At 52.9% G+C, this 19,809-nt stretch overlaps 4 protein-coding genes across 9 annotated transcripts in view; 1 reads left to right on the top strand and 3 right to left on the bottom strand.

Annotated features, from left to right (window-relative positions):
- Nucleotides 1-3,288, top strand: part of PLXND1 (plexin D1) — a 69,474-nt gene extending 66,186 nt beyond the window's left edge. Inside the window, exon 36 of the mRNA XM_032699111.1 lies at nt 612-3,288. Within this exon, the coding sequence (XP_032555002.1) occupies nt 612-728 (117 nt within the window). The 3' untranslated portion in view covers nt 729-3,288. The remainder of the gene's footprint in view (nt 1-611) is intronic.
- Nucleotides 3,289-5,083: 1,795 nt separating this feature from the next.
- LOC116792249 (histone H1oo) lies at nt 5,084-6,696 on the bottom strand. 3 transcript variants are annotated; one of them, XM_032699062.1, is made up of 6 exons: nt 6,570-6,696; nt 5,946-6,211; nt 5,737-5,869; nt 5,604-5,661; nt 5,454-5,525; nt 5,084-5,409 (listed from the first exon to the last, which is right to left on the bottom strand). In XM_032699062.1, the coding sequence occupies exons 2-5, from the start codon at nt 6,150-6,152 to the stop codon at nt 5,504-5,506; spliced, it is 420 nt and encodes a 139-aa protein (XP_032554953.1). In that variant the 5' UTR covers nt 6,153-6,211; nt 6,570-6,696; the 3' UTR covers nt 5,084-5,409; nt 5,454-5,503. The 3 variants fall into 3 exon arrangements, with proteins under 3 accessions (XP_032554953.1, XP_032554952.1, XP_032554954.1); XM_032699061.1 differs by lacking the exon at nt 6,570-6,696 and adding an exon at nt 6,464-6,549; XM_032699063.1 differs by lacking the exon at nt 6,570-6,696 and adding an exon at nt 6,327-6,374.
- A 2,655-nt stretch (nt 6,697-9,351) lies between these two features.
- On the bottom strand, nt 9,352-12,389 carry RHO (rhodopsin). The gene is made up of 5 exons (XM_032698921.1): nt 11,925-12,389; nt 10,831-10,999; nt 10,551-10,716; nt 10,070-10,309; nt 9,352-9,660 (listed from the first exon to the last, which is right to left on the bottom strand). Exons 1-5 carry the CDS (start codon nt 12,283-12,285, stop codon nt 9,541-9,543), a joined length of 1,056 nt encoding a protein of 351 aa, XP_032554812.1. The 5' UTR covers nt 12,286-12,389; the 3' UTR covers nt 9,352-9,540.
- A 3,771-nt stretch (nt 12,390-16,160) lies between these two features.
- The window catches only part of IFT122 (intraflagellar transport 122), a 31,679-nt gene continuing 28,030 nt past the window's right edge, over nt 16,161-19,809 (bottom strand). For 2 of the 4 annotated variants that reach the window (XM_032699174.1, XM_032699171.1), the window contains 5 exons: nt 19,554-19,665; nt 18,990-19,118; nt 18,076-18,155; nt 17,264-17,428; nt 16,161-16,607 (listed from right to left, as the gene is read on the bottom strand). In XM_032699174.1, the coding sequence (XP_032555065.1) occupies nt 16,518-16,607; nt 17,264-17,428; nt 18,076-18,155; nt 18,990-19,118; nt 19,554-19,665 (576 nt within the window). In that variant the 3' untranslated portion in view covers nt 16,161-16,517. The other 2 variants (XM_032699172.1, XM_032699173.1) reach the window with 2 other exon arrangements.

Below are 19,809 nucleotides of genomic sequence, written 5' to 3' on the forward strand. Positions count from 1 at the left end.
GTGGGTTTCAGGGCACCTGGGCCCCAGCATGCCTGCTGTGGTAACTCCATAATCAGACACTTGCACGCAGTCCCACAGAACAGGGATTATCAGGGTTTGCATAGTCCCAGCATATATGTAGTAGATGCACATGCAGATTCACCTGCTCTATGTCCCTTGGCTGGCAACTTCTTGGAAGAGAAGGCCAGCTATTCCCAGCTGATCTTAACGGTGTTCGACTGGCCCGCACTGAAGCGGGGCTGCCTGATGTGTAGGTGCTTTCAAGAGGGCAGAACATGCAGATACAGTCCACCCACCCCCAAAAAACATGCACCCACCACCCCACCAAGGCAGTGGCCCTGGTTGGCTCCTGCCCCCCTGCACCCCGCAGGCTGGTGCTGCACCCTCAGCTCCATTATTGCAGAGCATTTCCGCCACATTCTCCTCTTCTCCCAGCCCTGGCCAACACCCTGCTGTGCCCGAGGACAGCAGCTGTGCAGGGGTTGTAGGGCAGGGTGGGCTTTCCAGCTATGGCTGGGATTTGGGCTCCACAGGGCTGACGGCGGGAACTGGGCTGGCAGGTGGGCACCCCTACGCTGCCTTATCCACTCACCTGCCCATGTCACCCACAGATCGTGGCTGCCCTGGATGCCAACCCCACAACGAAGCGCACCCAGCTCCAGCACAAATTCGAGCAAGTGATTGCGCTCATGGAGGACAACATCTACGAGTGCTGCAGTGAAGCCTAGGCCAGCTGCAGCCCTGGAAGTGACCTTTCCCGCAGCACAGTGCCACAGGGAATCTGCCTTCAGGCCGCAGGGCACACCGTGTCATCCTCAAACCAGCATTGTGGTGGGGGTGGGCCTGGCCATGGCCGAAGGGCTCCCTCACATCACAAGAGGCCACAAGACACCTTTCAGAGCAGCTCAAACTCCTCTGGTATCCACTGTGGCACCCATAATTTATTTGCTGTTGCCAGCCAGAAATGGAGGTGTAACACCTGGGGCAAGCTCAGTTCACCACTTCCCTCTGGTCAGCACTCGAGCAGTCAGCACTCCCTGCATCCCTGTGTGTGGCTCCTCAGGACAAGGGATGGGGCTGCAGAGGCTGGAACAACAGACAACAAAGCAGAAGGGTCACCTCAGGGAGTAATGAGAGAGACAGCATAGGCCATCAGAGCAACACCTGAGTTCCCTTCCACTCCATCCCTCCAACATCCTTGTTTTTTGAACACCAGGGACTCTTATCAGCTGTTCACTATCTGCTGCATTCTGTGTATTTTTGTGCCTTTTTGATTTTTGTACTGTATGTGTAAACATGACTGTCCTTCCATCTGAGACTTGGGCAACATGAGGAACTTGGGGCTGAGACAAAGCAATTGCTTCCCAAGCAGCTAAGGCATGGTGAAAGCACTTTATCCCTAACAGAGACAGCTGTTTGGGTGCCAGAGGGAGTGCAATCCATGTAAGACAGTGTGGGAAGGGCTGTTCCCCCTTCCCTGGGTTCTTGTCTCTCATGCACAGCAAGCTGGAGGTGCAGTGGGTAGGCAAACATCCCACTGCCCAACCAGCTCGTCGCAGGCACGGTCCTGTCTAGACCAGATGCAGACAGAGGGTGAGGGTAGGACCGTGGCCCTTGCTCCCAGCCTCGCTGCACTGGCTCAACACATGTCTGTGGCACTGCCCCACCTTGGCCCCAGTAATGCTTTTCATGCCAACAGGGCCAGCTCCTGCTGACAGCCCTCTGACAGTGGCCTCGAGCCACACACAGGGCAAACACCAGGTAGCATCGTCCCTTTCTCTGCCTCTCCCCGTGGCCATCACCAAACACAAGGTCAGTGCTGCAGAGGTGTCTCCTAAAGCAGCTTGTTCTGCTTGCTTCAGGCCCAGCCCCCCTGGCTGATACCTGAGAGCAGCCAAGAGAGGGGGGCTTGGCTGCGTTACCAGCCTGTTTTCAGACCTTAAAGGCAGAGGGACTGGACCCATCCCCTGGCAGCCCAGCACTGACACAGGCCAGCAGAGCAGCTCTGGCATCCCGAGCTGCAGACTAAGGTAGAGAGTGTTCAGGCTTAGGCCAGGGTCAGTGAGAAGGTCCCACTGGCAGACCAATGGATCTCATCCAAGACCAGAAACCGCAGTGCCACCCTGTGGCATTTGCACTGGGGCAACACCCCATCCCAGCTGGGTGGCCCCTTCTCTTTCCTGCAGCCTGGGGAGCTGTGACCACTCTGGTCTCCAGTGTCACACAGGTCCCTCTGAAGAGGCTGGATACAGCCAACACCATGTGCTCGAAGCCAGCATTCCTGCATGGGAAAAGGCTCCTGCCCACAGGGCTGACCCTCCGCAGATGCCATGGTTCAAACTGCCAAATAGGAAAGAAACAAAGAAAAAAGTTACTACCTCACTGCAGGAGGGTGTAAGGGGAGCCTTTGTTAGTCATTCAACTGACAATGATGCAGCCTGGTATTAGATAACTGTTCACCAGAAGTACTCCTGGGTGACTCTCTGCCATGGACAGGTGGCCTCCATTCCATTGTTTCCAGTAATGCCACATTTGTCAGAAGCCACAACATCAGAGTTATGTATGTGTACATAGATATCTATTTTAAAACAAATTATAGACTTTATCCAGTATGTTAAAAGGGGGGAAGGGAGGGAAGGGAAAGGGGAAGAACAGAGGGGTTTTTTTAAAGAGAACTACAGAAAAAGTACTTACACTGCGGAGGTCTCAATGTCTTTGCTGAGGATGTGGCTTCAGAATATAAACTGTTAAGAATGTAGCTGGGCTACATTTTATTTTGAAAGTGATTTCACAAAATCTTGAATTTTTTTTTCTGTTAGAGACTGTGAATAGCTGACAGAGATTTAGGCAGGCCCAGCACAGGGAAGGCAAGGGCAAGAAAGAGCAAGGTAGCAGAGAATGTTGAGTTCGGTTGGAGGCAGGAAAGGGCCATGGAGCTGTAGCCCCATGTTGTTTGTTACAGGGAAAGGAAACAAGTGAGTCAAGAGCAAGTAGGGTTTGCCTCCAGGTGCTGTGACTGGGCTGTGTATTGAGGCTATTGCTTTATTATTTAATTTTTATGAAAAAAAAAAAAAAAAAAGAAGTATTTGCTACAGCCATGTAAAGAACAACTTTAACAGAGCAAAAGCTCGAGGGTTTGTAGTGTTGTATTGCCTTGAACCCCCGAGCCCTTTGTAACATGTTTTCCAACTTTGGCACGTGTTGTGGATGTAGTGCCCTTACCTGCTGTGTAGTGGAAGTGGCAAACTCCTGGCAAAGCCTATCTTTGTAATAAAACAAGGTGCTGAACCTGTGGAGTGCAGTTCCTGCCCCTGTGCGTGCAGAGTACACACATGAAAGACACCTGCACAGACGAGCCTTGCATGTACGAGGCACACCATGTGCAGCAGCTCAGTGAGAACCCCCTTGTTTCTGCAGGAGACAGGTTTGTACCTCTCTGAGCTGCAGAGCTCGTTGTGGCCACACAGCACTCCCACAGCCGGTGCCACGGCTCCCGCTGGAGCAGGCACAGGAGCAGATGACTGGCACCCGAACTGACTGACACTGTGCTGCACACGTGAAGACCAGCAGCAGGGGCCGGGCACCCTCACCTCTGCCAGCTGCCCAGTCCACAGGACAGTGCCTCCCCCCAGCCCTGGGGAGCCAGCACCTCCCTGCACTGTCAGACCAGGCTGCAGCTTCAGCACCCTGACACCAGCTTGGCCCAGGGGCCTTAATAACCATGGCATTGCTAAATCCATGCTCTTCCATCTCCTCCAGTAAAAGCTGCACTTTCCAGACACTGGAGGGATTTTTTTCTCCTGCTAGGAAGTTGATTCTTAGTAAAGCTAAATCCAGCCATTAAATGACTTGGCCTCTCTCAAAGCAAGAGAGCTGCACATTTCACACTGCAGATGGTGAGGAGGGAGGACACAGCCCCTTCCCTGCCCTGTTGGGACATTGCCACATGGGCGAGCGGGGCTCTGTGAGGCCACCACTGTCAGAGGATCCAGGTGAACTAGCTCAGTTACTGCTGTCATATTCCCCACCCTGTCCCTGGAGGGACACGAGTTCCAGCTCCCTTAAAGATGGATCAACATAGTCAAGGCTGAAGTTTAAAGAGAAGTTAGTTTGCTCAGCTCTTGCTTAAGCCCCAGAGCAAGGCCAGGAGCCTTGGAGGGCATTGGCAAGGCCAGCTGCAGATTAGTGAAATCCTCTTTAGGAAGAGTTTTACTTCCACTTATTTTCTCCCACCCAGGAGGACTGTAACCCTTTACATGATCAGCCTGACCTTCAGAAGGGCTCTGCTCTGGGCAGAGCAAGAGAAATTCAGGCATTTGAAGCTATTAAATGAAAGTGTCATACACTGACCCACAGGAGCTCACAAGACAGGTTTGGATGTGGGAACTGTGCCACAGACAGATAACAAGAGCACAAACTATGCCGGGGGCTACAGCAAGCACTTCAAACTCATTTTTTGAGCCCTAAAACACCTCTATCTTTCTCTTACTATAGTTAGAGCACACGCAGCTCCCCCCAGTGCTTGGGACCATGGCATGCACCCAGACCTCCCACCCTGGCACTCTCATAATCCCAGCTCAGGCAGGCATCAGCACAAGGGTAGCCAAGAGGGCAGAGGGCTCGACACCTCACAGTCCACACCAGCAGGACTGGCCAAGCCTGAGCTTCTCCATTCTGGGGGGTGCCACCATGCTGTGTCCCATGGGTCCCAGGGCCCCTGCCCAGGCCATCACTGCCAGCCTGCACACACACAGAGCCCCCAAAGCCCAGCATATCCCTGGCACCACAGCTGGGGACACGGGGACAGACAGGGCACCTCTCCATGAGGGCAGGCAGAGAGGCAGCTGCCTGCAGTATCAACTCACTACCATGCCATGCAGCATGAGGCCAGGGCTGGGAAATGGGAGCCCAGGGGCAGGGGCCCACAACCAGGGCAGCAGTCAGGCCATTCTATGAGGTGAGTAAAGAAGCTTTATTAGGAGAAGGTAAACACAGAGTTAAAACCTGTCCTGGGGACTAAAAGCAGCCCAGACCCCAAGGGCCTGGGGCCAGCTGAAGCAGGGCTAAGTGAGACTGTCTGGGCCCCCCGACAGAGCCGTTCTGTCCTCTCCAGGGGACGCTGCCTTCTGCAGTCTGGCTTCCCCCTGCCTGGCTCCTGGGGTCACCCGGGCCTTCCTTGCCTGGCCTTGACCCCTCTGTGCCTTGGGGGATCCTGCTGTGCCCCCTTGAGCACCTTCCCCTTGCTCTTTCCCCCAGGGACCTTTTGGGCCCCTTTGTCCCAGCACCCACAGAGCTGTCGCTTTTGCTCCTTCCTGCAGGCCTCAGCCCCCGGGGCCTTGAGTACCCTTTGCCAAGTGCCTGGGGGTGGTCAGCAGCTCGTGGGGGCCTTGAACACCCTGTGCCAGGGGCCTGGGAGCAGTGGGCAGCTCTTGGGGGCCCTGAACGCCCCGTGCCAGGGGATGGTTGGCAGCTCGCGGGGGCTTTGCTCCATCGCTCCCAGGCTTCACTGCAGCTCGTGGCTGGGCCTGGAAGAGAGGGAAGAGAGCACCTCAGGGTGCTGCCATGCCATGAGCCACCCAGCCCCACTGCCATCACCTACTCACATCCATGGGCTTTGTTTTGGCTTCTGCTTCATGGCTGTCAGCTGCTGCTTCATGGTACCTGCAGACGGGGTGGTGGATGAGTCCTGGTGGGGCCAGGCAGCACGGGGTGGCTCATGCCCCAAAAGCCCTTTACCTCGTTGTTGTGCACCAGCCACAGGGGCACAGGGGTCCTTGGTGGTCCCTTCCTGTCCTGGCTTCGGGGCCTGTCCTCTGTCAGGATTTGCCTGGCTAAGATGCTGCTTGTGCTGTGGCTCCTTGGGTGCTAACTGGGGGTGAGAGCAGGGTGTCAGTGGGCCCAGGCAGCACCTCAGCCCCCAGCCGCCCTGGCAGCCCCCTGCTCACCATGAAGGTGCCGGTGGCCCCCACAGCAGAGGAGTTGCGGGGCCGCACCAGCTCCCCACGGCTCAGCCCCTTGCTCAGCACCTGCTTCAGCAGGTACTTGAGCCGGATAGGATCCTCGGTGGGGTACTTGGCCAGGATGAATCGCTTGATGGTGAAGACAGAGGCGCCCTTCTTCTCATCTTGGGCCTGCAGTGCCTCTTTGACCATCTGCAGGGTTGAAGGGCGCCGGGCCACACCGCCCAGGACCAGCGGACCCGGGAGTCGAGCTAGAAGAGGCACCATTTGAGACTAGGGTCCAGCCCCAAGACACTCACACCTCCAAGGGCTGCAAAGCCCCCAGAAGCTGAGCAGCCATAACTCTACTCATCCCTACAGCCTCACAGGGACTGTGGCCCTAGAGCTCAAACAAGCCCCAGAGACCCAGCCCCACCAGAACCCAAAGTGAGCCCTAGAGCCCCAGCTGAGACTCACCAGAGACCCAGCTCTGCAGGACCCTGCAGCGCTTGCAGACCCCTTACCCATTTGAGGCTCCATAGCAGAAACACACGAGCCCACAGCCCTGGGCACAGGCAGCTCCAACTCCACCCACAGCACCACTGACCCTGCTCCTTAGGCCCAGCTCACCTCCTGCAATTTATCTGATGAGCAGCCTGGATGCAGCTGGTTGGCAGCTGCTAATTGCTCTGGTCTCCGCCCCAGGTGGGAGCCGGGGGCTGGGAATTCAAGTGCCCTTTGCCAGAGTTTTGTGGGGGGCTGGAGGGGCTCAGGGCAGACCTGAGCAGATAGTTTGGAGAGGGATGAGAGACTGGGAGTGTGCGGGATGATTGCCCTGAACAGGCAGGGCACTGGGTGGATGTTGGGGTGCTGGGATGGCAGCTTGCTGATAGCTTTTGCTGTGGGGTGCACGGGGAGCCAGCTTGCAGCGTGCGGCCCACACAGACCTGTTCCCAGTGTGCTGGTGGGATGTGCTATCTCCCTTTGCTTCACTGAGAAGCAGGGGGCTGATAAGGAGGGGAAAATCAATCCCACAAAGGAGAGGAGGAAAATGAAGAGCTGCTTGGTTAATCAGCAAAGTGACTCTCCCCCACTATCTCCATGACCATGTTCATGAGCAGGACGACCATTCAACCCTGCTCACTGAATCCCACCATGCTCGGGGGAGAGCACTCCCAGCCCCGGACACAGCCAGCCATGTCCCCTCCACGTCCCCTCTCTGCTGCCACCTACGCTCACAAGGTGAGCCTGAGTAAATCACTGAAGGTTCTTTGGTGCAGGAAACAGCACAAATGTCCCCACCTGGGGGACTGCTGTGTTCCTCCCCAGTACCCCATCAGTCCCTCCCTCGTGTACACAGGAGACTCACGGGGCTTCCGTGTGCATTGTCTGTCTGAAAGGTGAGGAAGCTGGGAGCCAAGATTACAGTATGGCAGGATTGGCTCCTGGCCACCTCAGCAGACCTGTCACCATGGCAATGGACCTGCAAACTACTGCCCACAGAGACCTTCATCAAGGTCTATGCCCACCACTTGAGCCTGGGGGCCAGATCCTGGCTGAGGTGGCAGCAGAGGCAGGTCTGGCAGCTGGGAGACAGATCGAATGCCTGGAGCACGACATGCCCAGTTCCCCCAGACCAGCAGCACCAGCCTGCTCCCTGCTCCATTTCCAGTCCATTTCCAAATTCCCCAGGAAGTGGACAGTGGGGACACTGGAAGGAGGCAGGGCCTGGCACCATCCTCCACCTGGATCCATCCATCACATCTCTGGCAGCTCTGCGATGCCTCTGGTACCCAGCTGAGCTGGCAGGGGGGTCCCAAACCCTTGCTTGCTACCAGCACCACCAGCAGTAGCCGTAGGGCTGGGCATGGTGAGGAGTGACAGCCCGCAGGCTCGGGGCCAGGCTGTGTGCTGGGGCTGGTCCTGCACAGGCATTGCCACACTCCTCTGGAGCACAGCCTCATGGACAGCAAATACACACCAAATCCTTCCTTCTCTTCCCTCCAAAACCACCTCCCAGATTTGAAGTACATGAATCAGACATCAGCCTAAACACTGAATTATTCATAAAACTCTAATCCTTAGATTTCACTGAATATGCAGAAGTATGGATAAAAAAAAATAATGAGAGAATTGTACTTGCAAATTGCTCTTTATTAAGGGTTTAACTTGCATGGGCACTATACGTTCCCTATTAGTCCTTCAAAGCTGCATAGGATTAGAAATCAGAGAGGTAATAATGTACAAAAACATAGTTTTCAAATGTTGAAATAACACTGAACAGTAAGAAAAACATCTTATGTTGTAACTGAGCTAAAATAAAAATGAAGAACAGTGCTACAATTGCAATATGCCAATCTTTGTAGTGCTTCGAACATATGTTGGCATCACTGAGCCATATGCTGCTGGGTCCTGCCTGCTGCGGCGCGGGAGGAGCTCAGCCCTGCACCCTGCGAGCCTCAACAGCACAGGAGCTGCCCAAAACCTCCTCTTGGGCCGAGGCCAAACTGGCCGCAGCCGAATGGGGAGGGGTGCAGGGGAGTGTGCTGGGGCTTGGCCCAGGGGGTCCAAAGATGCCTAAGGATGATGGATGGGACTGTGGGAATAGAGTGCTGGGGGACGGGGAGCATGGCTGCTGCTGGAGGGTGCAAACTCTGTCAACTGTGCTGCTTTGCCCGTGCTGCAGGAGCGAGCACGGAGCCATCTCTGAGCCCTGCAGCTGCACAGGCTGTGCCGTGCTGTGCCGTGCCATGCTGTGCTGTGCCGTGCCATGCTGTGCTGTGCTGTGCCGTGCCATGCTGTGCTGTGCCATGCTATGCTGTGCTGTGCCATGCCGTGCCATGCTGTGCTGTGCTGTGCTGTGCCATGCTGTGCTGTGCCATGCCATGCTGTGCCGTACCATGCTGTGCTGTGCCGTGCTGTGCCGTGCTGTGCCGTGCCGGCAGGGCCCTCCGTGCTCCTGCCTGCTGGGCAGGATCCACGACCTTCACCACTGCAGCACAGAAGGGCCCACGTGCACCGGTATCTGTGCTGTCCCCCGGAGGGGATGCAGCGCCTCCGTGGGCTTCTGACAGGCTGGAGGTGGGGCAGGGCTGAATTTGGTAGCACCTGGCAAGGCCGGGGGCACCTCAACGCAGCCAAACCTGCTCCGGGCAGCTGGAGCGTGGCAGGACCGAGCAGCTGTGTGACAGTGGCTAGGATTCATCTCCGGCAGCAGAGACGGGAGGTGGCCCCAGCTGCGGCCCCGGCAGCAGCAGAGGCAGGACGTGCCCTGGCTGGGCATCAAGGTGGGGAGAGAGAGGCGAGGGCAGCTCTGCCATGGCCCAGGCATGGCAGGGCTGTCCAACCCAGGATCTGCACTCAGAGCAGGGGCACGAACTCTCAGCGAGTCAACAGAAACTCACGGATATACGCAAGAGGAGCTAAATCTTTGCATTTTAATTACAAAACATGTGTACACATTTTCAGCCTTGTTCCCAGGGTTCCTAGTGCCAGGAGAGAGGAGCCTGCCCCACAGGGCCTTGGCTGTGGAGAAGCAGGGGCAGGTGGTGACAGCGGTGGGACTAAGTTCATGCACCCCAGGGACTGGCCCAGGTGGGGCCTACGCAGGAGAGACCTGGCTGGTGGAGACGGAGGAGGTGTCTGTCTTGCCAGCAGACGTGTCCTCATCTCCCAGAGGGTTCTTGCCACAGCAGAGGGTTGTGATCATGCAGTTACGGAACTGGGAGAGAGGGAAGCCCAGTGTGAGGCAGGCGGACACCAGGCAGCTCTGCCTACAGGGCTGTCTCCAAGTTCAGCAGAGCTGCTTGGAAGCCCCCAATACCACAGCACAGGAGGCACCATACCAATGGAGTCTCCTGCCCCACTGGCTGCTGCCAGCCCTGCCTGCCGAAGCCCCGGCTCCTCCATCAACGCAGCACCTGCATCATTTCAGGCTGGATGGCCTTGCATTCGTGAGATTTATGCAATGCCAAGGCTGAGCTGCACAGTCACCCTCCCATGTACCAGGATGAGATCACCTGGAAACAACCCCCCCTCCAGCCCACTGGCAGCTTGAGATGCCGTAACTCTCTGCCAGGTGTTATAAACTGAAACACAAAAAAGGAGTTGTCTCACCCCCTGCCACTTACCTGTTTGTTCATTACGATGTAGATGACAGGGTTGTAGATGGAGGAACTCTTGGCGAAGAACGCTGGGATGGTCATGAAGATGGGCCCGAAATCTGATCCCTGGTTGGTGAAGATGTAGAACGCGACACTGGCATAGGGGACCCAGCAGATCAGGAAGGAAATGACCATGATGATGACCATGCGGGTTACTTCTTTTTCTGCCTTCTGGGTGGTGGCAGACTCCTGCTGCTGGGCAGCAGCCTGTGGGCAGAAGGAAATGGAAATTTGATGGAGCCAGAGAGTGCTGCACCGGCAGGGATGTGGGGTGAGGGCTCATGGAGGTCAAGCTGCGCATCTGGAATTTGCTCTTTCCCTCTTCATGGAGGGCCAGATTGGCCCCTGGAAGGCCCTCCCCATCACCAGTCTGGAACCTGGTGTGGGCCCTTTCCCAGCACTGGGGATGGAGATGGCCCTCGGCCCACTGTCACTGGCAGATACCCACCTCCTTGACAGTGCAAACCAGGTTCCCATAGCAGAAGAAAATGATTGCAAGAGGGATCATGAAGTGAACCACAAACATGTAGATGACGAAAGATTCATTGTTGACCTCTGGCTTCAGAGTGTAATAGTCGATCCCACATGAGCACTGCATGCCCTCGGGGATGTACCTGCAAGGTGAGCCCAGCAGGTCAGTGCCCAGCAGAGGAGATAGGCTGGAAGACACAGCCAAGCCGCCAGCCAGGCTCCCACGCCCCCTGTGCTGGGCCTGGTGCCCCCCCTACCTGGACCAGCCGAAGAGCGGGGGAGCCGCGCACGCCAAGGCCATGATCCAGGAGAAGGCAACACCCATGATGGCGTGGTTCTCCCCGAAGCGGAAGTTGCTCATGGGCTTGCAGACCACTACGTATCTTTCGATAGCCAGGACCACCAGTGACCAGAGACCAATTTCACCTGCACCGGGGAGGGGGACAGAGAGGGATAGAGGGACTTTGAACAACAGGAAGAGAAAAATACTGTGATGGCAGCATGAAGCCTCCTCAGACTGATGTTCCTGAGGACAACTCCTGGCAGCTGTTAAATCTCCACCAAGGGTTCGGAAAGAAATGAACAAAGGTCAAGTGCAGATGCGATAGGACAGTGTGAGAAGACTCCTCCTCCCTGCACTGCTTACCCACAGGAACTACTTTGCTGCTATGTTTTGAGATCCATGGCTGGATCCCACCATTCAACTCACACAGCACCTGCACCTGCAAGCCTACTGCCACACTCTGAGATGCAGTGAGTGCCCGTCATCCCAGGATTTCCCCTTTCTACCCACAGCTTCCTCGGAAACTTGTGTCACAAAGATCAAACCAGTAAAGCAGTAGCTGTGGCTGAAGGCTGAGCTAAATGGAGGAGAGCATTTTTATACACACAATTTTTGTTTAACATCTGTTTGGGTCCAAGCCTGGCTGGCATGGGGAGGAGAGCCAGCTCTGCTTGCCTGCACCACTGTGCACCACACCAGTGCTCGTGAAACTGGAGGAACAGACTCGCAAAACAGGAGGAACAAAACTGTCATCTCTTGACTCAGAAAGTGAGCCAAGGAGATGTGCAAATCCAACAACTGCAAAATCTGCTGCTGGCGGCTTTTCATTGCTGCACTGTGGTTCTCAGGATACTGAGCGGGTGGCTCCCAAAAGAAGGTTAAAAAAGCAAGTGTCATTTGTCACTTTCTTCGCCTCCCACCCAGAAACATGGCAATGGCCTTGACCCACAGCAGCAGCAGACCTTCCAGGTACCATGTTCTGCCAAGATCATGTGTGTGTCTTCCCTCCCACTCCTAAAATCTGGGGCAACTCCTGGCAAGAGACTTTTGAATATTTGGAAAACTTACCTCCCAGTGTGGCAAAGAAGCCTTCAATGTAACACCCTGTTACTCCAAAGACAAAGTACCCGTTCATCGAGGTGTACATGGTGGTCGTGAAGCCTCCAAAGACCATGAAGAGGTCAGCGACCGCCAGGTTCAGAAGGATGTAGTTTAGAGGTGTCCGGAGCTTCTTATGCTGGATGGTGACGTAGAGCGTGAGGAAGTTGATGGGGAAGCCGAGCAGGATCAGCATGAACATGTAGGCAGCTAGTGCTGAGAACTTCCAGGGCTCAGCCAGGTAGTACTGGGGGTACTCGAAGGGGCTCCGCACCACCCCGGTCTTGTTGGACATGGGCACGTAGAAGTCTTGGCCTTCTGTCCCGTTCATGGTTGTGGTTCGTGAGGTGCCTTTCGCTCTTACTTAGGGGGTTCTTTTGTGCACGGGGGGATCGACTCTGAAGTGGAGCTCCCGCCACCTCTCAGCCTTCACTGTCACCCCCAGGAGAAGCGGCTACGCTCCCCTCCACAGGGCACCTCTTATAAAGTGCCCCCGGGGTAAGCCCTGGACACCGGTGTCAGCGCGATTAGGGTTTAGGGAATTATTAATCATAATCATCCAGGGGTAATTGGCTTTCCTGGGAAGGTGTTAAGGTGACACCTGTTTCTGGCCCTCACTGTCATTGTTGGAAACCATGGCTCATGGTCACATATAAAGAAGTAGCTCTGCACCTCACCTTTCATTTTGGGGGATCAAACCAGGCAGCAGCTCCACTCGCAAGGCTCTGCTCTCTTTTCCATCCCCTACTAACAAGAGGGATGTGTGTGGTTCACACCCCAGGACTGTGGGTTTGGGGGCTGCAGATGGTGGCTGTGCTGCACAGGTGTGGTGTGTGTAGTCCCTCAGTGACAGAGGGGTGTCCCAGCTCCATTCTCACAAGGGGAATGTGGCTCCATGACACCAACCAGTCCCCACTGGAGATCCGTCACCTCCATAACCTCCCTGTGGGAGGCTGTAGAAGGTGATGTCACCAACTTTCTTCCACATGTTCCAGCCACCTCTCTTTCTGTTCAAGATTTGGCTGCGGAGGTTTGACCACCACCGTGAAACACTGGCCCCAATGGCGAGTTACCAGTTGTACCATCTCCTTTGTGCCTGGCTTTGTGCGTGGTTTGAGTCATGCCAACTTCATTGGTAACACCTAATAAGTAACCTAGTCCATCTGTCCTGGACTGGAGTCGTTCTGCACTGGTGCTGAGAATGCTGCTGGACCAGGGCACTGATGGGAGGTTCAGAGCTGAAGCCAACACCCAACCTCATATGCTGGTTAACAGACATCTTCAGTCTCCTTGAACTTTGTGTAGCCATCAAACTTCAGTCCTTCATGTCTGCCTGCCCACTCAGTGAACTTGATTGTGCTTGAAACATTCTTTGTGCCAAACAGCAGATGAGTTACATATTGTCTTAATTTTTCAGAGGCAATGAGACAACAGGTACAGGGGGTGAGCACAAGGAGCTAACCACAGAGGAGTTCTCTTCTGGAGGTTCCTCACAGTTCACATCATTGTGATTAATCTTTTAAGCTCCAAAGCTATTTTCTCCATCTCTTCTCTTTTTTTCCACCCACTGTTTACCACCTTTCTCACTAGCAGTCGCTAACATTCCAGCTGGCAGGCAGGCAGGCACCAGCTGGTTCCCCTGTGGAGGCCAGGCAAGAGCTGTTTGCTCTGCCCCTTGGCATGTGATGGAGGCTGGAAGGGAGCTGAGCACTCACCTCCCCTCGCTGTTCTGGCTGCATTTGGGGCTGAGCTGAGCGCTCTTCACAGCCAGGAGCAGGTGAACATGAGGGTCTCATCCAGCACAGGAGGATGTGCCAGAGCTGCTGGAGCTCATGGGTGTGAGGTGGGCAGAAACTCATGTCCTCTTGGCCTTAATAAACTTCCTCCAGTCCTGGCCTAGTTTTCACCAGCGTTCCCTGTGATTTGGTTTAGCAAAAAGTTTAACAGAAAAAAGCACAAAGCACTGTACCTCTCTAAAGCAGAGACCAAGCTGGGAAACCTTCCCTTTAAGCAGAGAAGGGGGAAAAGAGCTGAAGTGCTGGCACCACAGATGAGAGCAGACCTGGCTGGCTGCAGCCCGACGCAGGCCATGCTCTCTGGACAGTCCAAGAGGTCTTCCTTACCTTAACATATTCTGCTCACCCTAAGCCCCTCTCAATTAACTTCTCACACTTGTTGCCAAGGCCAGAGCAGTGCCACTCTAACTGCAAATGCAGCTGTTCACACTTGTACGTGGGCACACAAGGATTAAAGGTTTATTTCCCAATACACCTTAAGCTGATGCAATAAGCCACTGCTGAGGTAGCAGCTGCTGCGCGGAGCTTAGGCTGGTGTGCGTCACCACTGGATGCAGCAGTGGGACAGGCAGGCAGCAATGAGGTAGAGAAATGGGACAAATTGCTCACAACAGCTTCTAACCAAAACACAGTGGTGGGACCTCTTGTAGCTCCAGGGACGCCTCAGCATGAAGTCAGCCAGGAGGCTCCATGGCACAGGGAAGCCTGGACTAGAACACCTTGTCTCACATGTGTGAAATGTGAGATCTGATTGTTCCTGCACAGAAAAGCCCAATAGGTTTTTCAAAGCTAGACTTTATTCACAGAGTTGGTTATTTAAAAAAGAAAAAAAGCTTCCTTGCTTGATCTGTTTGGTGTCTGTGTCACAGCAAACCCTTTCTCTTTATTTTTATAATTTTTCATTCCCACTGGCTCTGCACAACCAGCTCAGTTCCAGGAGAAGGAACCGAATTCCACCCTGGCTTGCATCTCAAACAGCATTGTTTATCTGTGTCAGTAGCAGAGTCTTCACTGCAAACAGTGACAGCTGAGTTAGAAAGCAGAGAGCTGTAATTAGAACAGAATGTTTTTAAAGTGGTAAATTAAGCAAACTTGGTCAGGAACCACTGAGGGCCTCGGAAACCCGGCCATGCCATTGCAGGCTCTCCCTTTCCAGAGGTACTTGAGCAGAGACATCCCATTTCACAGGCAAGGTGCTGCTCCTGTGGGAGCTGCTCTGCCAGCACCAAACACCTCAGCCAGTTGCTTGAGAGGTACCGTGTCCTCTCCCACTCAGGGCAAAGGCAGGCTGGGACAGACAGGCTGCCATCACAACAGAACTCGTGGCAACACGGGCACAGTTTTACACCAGTTTCAAGGCAAGAGACCTATCGCCTCCCAGCTCCAGCCCAGCCTGTTACCTACATGAATCCTTCTGCTGCTGGGGAACGACTGTGACCATCCTGAGGGGTACATTGGTATGGCTGGCACGGAGCTCACTTCCCTCACAGCAGTGTGGGGTGCTGTGCTTTGGTGTCCAAACCAATGCTGGGAACACACCCGTGCTGTAGCTGGGGCTGAGAGGTGCCTGCACAGCACTGGGATTTCCTTTTTCCCTGCTCTGTCTCCCTCAGGAATAGGCCAGAGCTGGGCAGGGGGCAGGGAGCAACAGAGCTGGGACAACTGCCCAAAGGGCCGTCCCGCTCCAGATGATGTCATGCTCCAAAATAAAAGCTCAGGGAAAGGAGGAAGAAGGGAGGATGTTGTGTTTGTGGTGTTTGCCTTCCCAAGTGATGGTTACTCATGCTGAGCCCTGCTCTCCAGGAAGCAGGGAATAAATTCCTTCTTGCTTTGCTTTGCTTGCACGCAGAGCTCTGCTTCAACCATTAAATTGTATTTATCTCAACCAGGAGCTTCTTGGCTTTTGCTCTCCTATTTCCTGCCCAGTCCTGTGGGGAGAGTGAGCCAACATAGGAGTTGCCTGGGACTGACCCCCGTGTCTCGTGCCTCTGCAAGGGGCTGGAGTAGAAGGCAGCAAGTCCGTGTCCTCCCACCTCCACACGTGGCTCGCCCTCAGCTCCCGACTGACACAGTGCTGGGGACACCCTGCTCAGCAGCACTCCCTTAGCACACCCCTCCATGGCAGCACCATGGCCAAGGGACGGTGGGAGCTCAGGAATGGTCAGAGGTATGCTCAGGTATGCACAGCCTGACATCCTGCACTTTAACCAGGTGAATTCCACAGAGACTGAACCATCCCCCACCCCAGGGTGGCTGAGAGATGCCCCCAGTGACAAGAGCAGCTGGAACTCTGCAGATTACACTTGAAGGGCTCTACATTTTAACTCTCTTCTTGCCTAAATTGAATACAAAGGGAAAAGAAATTCAAGATCAGAAGCAGGAGCACTATAGCAAATTCCAAGACAAAGAGTAGTGAAAAACAGTCCCATTTATTTGAAGATCTGTCAATAACAGGTGTGTATTAAGAAGCAAATCAAATCCTAACACAATCTGGAGTAAAAACAATTACTTAAAGTCTGAACTTGACCCTAGAAACATTCCTGTAAAATTCTGTGGCACTTCAGCTGCTTGCCTGGGAAATGTAAAGCACATTCACAAACAACAGACATTTTAATTTAAAAAAATAGTTACATGTCTTCAACTCTTACAAACAAAATAGAGCAAGATGACTGACTTTCCTAAGTTGTTAGGAAAGCTTTATGGATCTAAGAAGTGTTTTGCCAAGCCAACAGGAGAGACTGTTGTTGAGATGAAAGACTGGTTTCCTTCATTGGTTTGACTCATCTTTTCTCCGTCGACAGAACGGACAACAACTATGCTGGAGTATGAGGAGCTCATAGTCTTCTGTGTGAAACATCTGTTAATTAGAAACAGATTTAGCACAAGTTAGCCTGTGCCCTGCTCAAAGAAAATGCAATCTGAGCTCAATGGCTGCTCTACAGCACAAATATTCTGAAACCACCATCAGAGAGACTGGTTCTCTTCATTTCAACTGCCTGAACGCTACAGCTGGAACAGAGCAGTGAGCACTTCACAGACCTCTGCCAGTGCTGCTAACTACTTTTAAAGGAAGGACAACAATTAGACAATTTCTGTGTAAGCAAACATGACTGAATTCCAGCATTTCAAAAATCCATTCCTGAGTGAGGCTGGAGCAGGGCTGAACCACAAGATAACTTAGTGACTGACTGATCTTCCTTGCTAGACCAGGCTCCAAGTCACAGAGACAGAGCAAAAGGAAATAAATACAAACCAGCTTCTGTTGGTCAGCCAAGGTTTGCTCAGAGGCTCTGACTTGCTGTCAGGACAACTTCTCAAATTCAGCTACTGCCAAGGTAGCTCTGTGCATCACATAGCTCTGAGTTGGGGTTTCATTGCTCTGTCTCTACCTCAATCAGGAATTTGCTGAATACATTTTAGAGTATGAGGTTTTGATGATTAGCATTGTTTCAGCCATTGGGTTCTGGATAGGGCTTTCTGGGTTGTTTTTAAACTTCCCCATGAAAACAGTACCTGAAAGCAGGATGGACACATGGTGATGGAGGCGTCGGGCAGCAGGGAGCGGTAGTACTGCCAGCGCAGCGGCTGCGGCCAGCGCTTGACCAGCACGTCCCGCCGGCTCATCGACCGCAGCACAGCGCGGTTCACCACCACCGGAACGAACTCGGAGCCCCCCTGCTGCAGGAAAGCAGGTTGAGAGAACTGCAGTTACCAACTGCAAGGCCCTTTGAGGATTCATAAGTTGTTGTAAGAAGCAAAGTAAAATTCAGCAGAAGATGCTCATGTAGGACTGGCCCAAGACCTGTCCCACCAAACTCTGTCGGTGTCACCAACACCTTCAGCGACAGCAGCATCCAGCCACATCTGGTTCCAGTGAGCTTCCATTATCCCTTCAACAGATCCCTTTACAATTCCCTGGAAATAACAGCCGTGCCCAGAGTTTTTATGAAGCCCTCACAGTAAGGCCTGCTCTATAGGTGTGCTGCTTGTACCCCACGGGACAGCTCTGCTGTACCAGTGCATGGCGAGAAAACAAAATTCCAAACATCTTTGTTGTTTTGTGGAGTTTGTGTTGGGGGTTTTGTGTGGATTTTGTTGCTTCGTTTGTTTCTTTTTGATTTTTTGTTTTGTTTTGTTTTTTGAAGAGAGGAGCTAACTGGTAAATCCCTTTCCCTCTCAAGTGCTATCCTCCCAGTCTCCTACTCTGCAGCTCTCGTCTTTGTACCAGATGCACACCAGAAGAGTGGCATGGACTGTAAAGTTTTCTAATAATTTCTGTTGGTAGCAAGAAAGAAACAACTGGAAGGTACAGGTAAAGCTCTTACCTCAAAGCTCAGTTTTGCTGTAAAGGGATCATCATCCTCAATAATATCTGTACTGTCATCAAGCCTCAAACTCTGGCCATCTGGATGAATTTCTTAAGGAAGGACAAGAGTTCCTGTAAAATTGACTGTACTCACCATAGCCAGCACTCACAGAATCAGTATGAAAGCACCCTAGCAGGACCACTACCCTTGCTGCTCCACAGTATCTCAAACTGTGACAGTGCCCAGGTCATTACAGAAAATACCAAGAAGACCTTGCTGGGATTCTCAATGACTGGGGAATTTTATCACTGCAGTTGCTGTAGAACAGCAGGACTGACCACAGCCAGGCATGACATCACCTCTGCCTCCCTTCCTGACAGAGCAAAGGAAGCAATCTATTGAAAAGACATTTTTGAGCAGCTTCAGTCAGAGTTTGTCTGTTCTTGTGCATCACTCTGCACCTCATATTCTATGGCCCCTACAGCAACTGGGAGCTCTGGGTGCCAAAGCATTTCAAACCAGATCCCAACAGCAATAGCTATGAAGAATGTCCATGCTGCTTCCCTTGGCTGAGAGAAGGTAACCTCTAAAGGAAGCTGTTACTGGAAGCAACACACTCCAGATTCCACTCATTCTTTACAGAAAGCAATTCACACAGAATAGGTAAAGCATAGCATTCCACTGTTAAAAATAAACATTTCACATGATTAGAAACAAACTGTCCTGATGAAAAAGTTTCATGACAACATTAGGTTTAGTTAAACCATACTTTGGTTGTTATATTAAAGCAACAAGGAAACACAATGTAATTGTACTCACATCAGTCATATGACAAAAAAAGAGAGGTTTAAACCTAAATGGGGAAAAAAATTCCAAATTGTTTAATTTTTCCCTATACAAGGACTGGAAACCAATTCTAATCAAAAGGATACAGTCACTCATCATCTCTTGCCATTTATTCTCTCTTTTACTCACTCTTGGAGCTTCAAGATCAATGAGAGCTACAGCTTCTTCATCTGTGATGCCATCTTCCACATAGAACTCAACCAGATGCAGCACCTCTAAAGAGTGGGAAAGGCAGGAAGTGTTTGACCTGCAGGAACTCAGGAAATGCCTCACAGCAGATACTGTGCCCCTTCAGCAACAAATAGCCTCTGGCTTCCATGACAGTGGTGTTCTGCCCACTTGCTCTCATGAAACAAGTTAAATAAAATATAATTACAGCAAACCAACCCCCCTGAACTTCTGAAAGGATTGTGTCAGTACTCCCAGAGCACTCGATGCATTCAGCGTCTGGCAATAAAGCGATGCTGTGCTGCACCCGCACCCTGCAGTGAGATCCAACAGCCCCCAGACAAGAGGCTCAAATTGAACAACAGCAAAGGGAACATTTGTTTGGCCAAATAACATTGCAGAGAGAAGAAATTAAGCACTAGTCTACTCTGTTAACATTTATCTACTTGCAAAGCACGAGCAAATGGGACATCCCAACGCACCGTAGGAGGAGGCCGAGAAGACGAAAGGCTGCCTGCAGTTAATGCAGACATTCCCCAGGTTATTCAGCAGAGGGTTGTTGGTGGAGCACCTGTAACACAGGGGCAGGAGCTCCTGCAAAGACACATTGAGAGCACAGTAACTGCAGACTGGCACATCCTCAGCTCTTGGTTTTCAATTACATACGGGCTCCTTCGGCTGACACCACCGATACAACGCCAGGGCCACTCTGGAGAAGCACTGCTGTGAAATCAGATC

Source organism: Chiroxiphia lanceolata, chromosome 11 (assembly GCF_009829145.1).
Source record: "Chiroxiphia lanceolata isolate bChiLan1 chromosome 11, bChiLan1.pri, whole genome shotgun sequence".
NCBI lineage: Eukaryota > Metazoa > Chordata > Aves > Passeriformes > Pipridae > Chiroxiphia > Chiroxiphia lanceolata.

Coding starts and splice junctions, on each gene's coding strand:
- LOC116792249 (XM_032699061.1), bottom strand. Junction 5,662..5,736: donor GGCTGGTGCACAACAACGAG/GTAAAGGGCTTT, acceptor CCCCGTCTGCAG/GTACCATGAAGCAGCAGCTG. Junction 5,526..5,603: donor CCAAAACAAAGCCCATGGAT/GTGAGTAGGTGA, acceptor CCTCTCTTCCAG/GCCCAGCCACGAGCTGCAGT.
- RHO (XM_032698921.1), bottom strand. CDS start 12,285: ATGAACGGGACAGAAGGCCAAGACTTCTACGTGCCCATGTCCAACAAG. Junction 10,717..10,830: donor CCGCTCTTCGGCTGGTCCAG/GTAGGGGGGGCA, acceptor CTCACCTTGCAG/GTACATCCCCGAGGGCATGC. Junction 10,310..10,550: donor TGGTTTGCACTGTCAAGGAG/GTGGGTATCTGC, acceptor TTCTGCCCACAG/GCTGCTGCCCAGCAGCAGGA.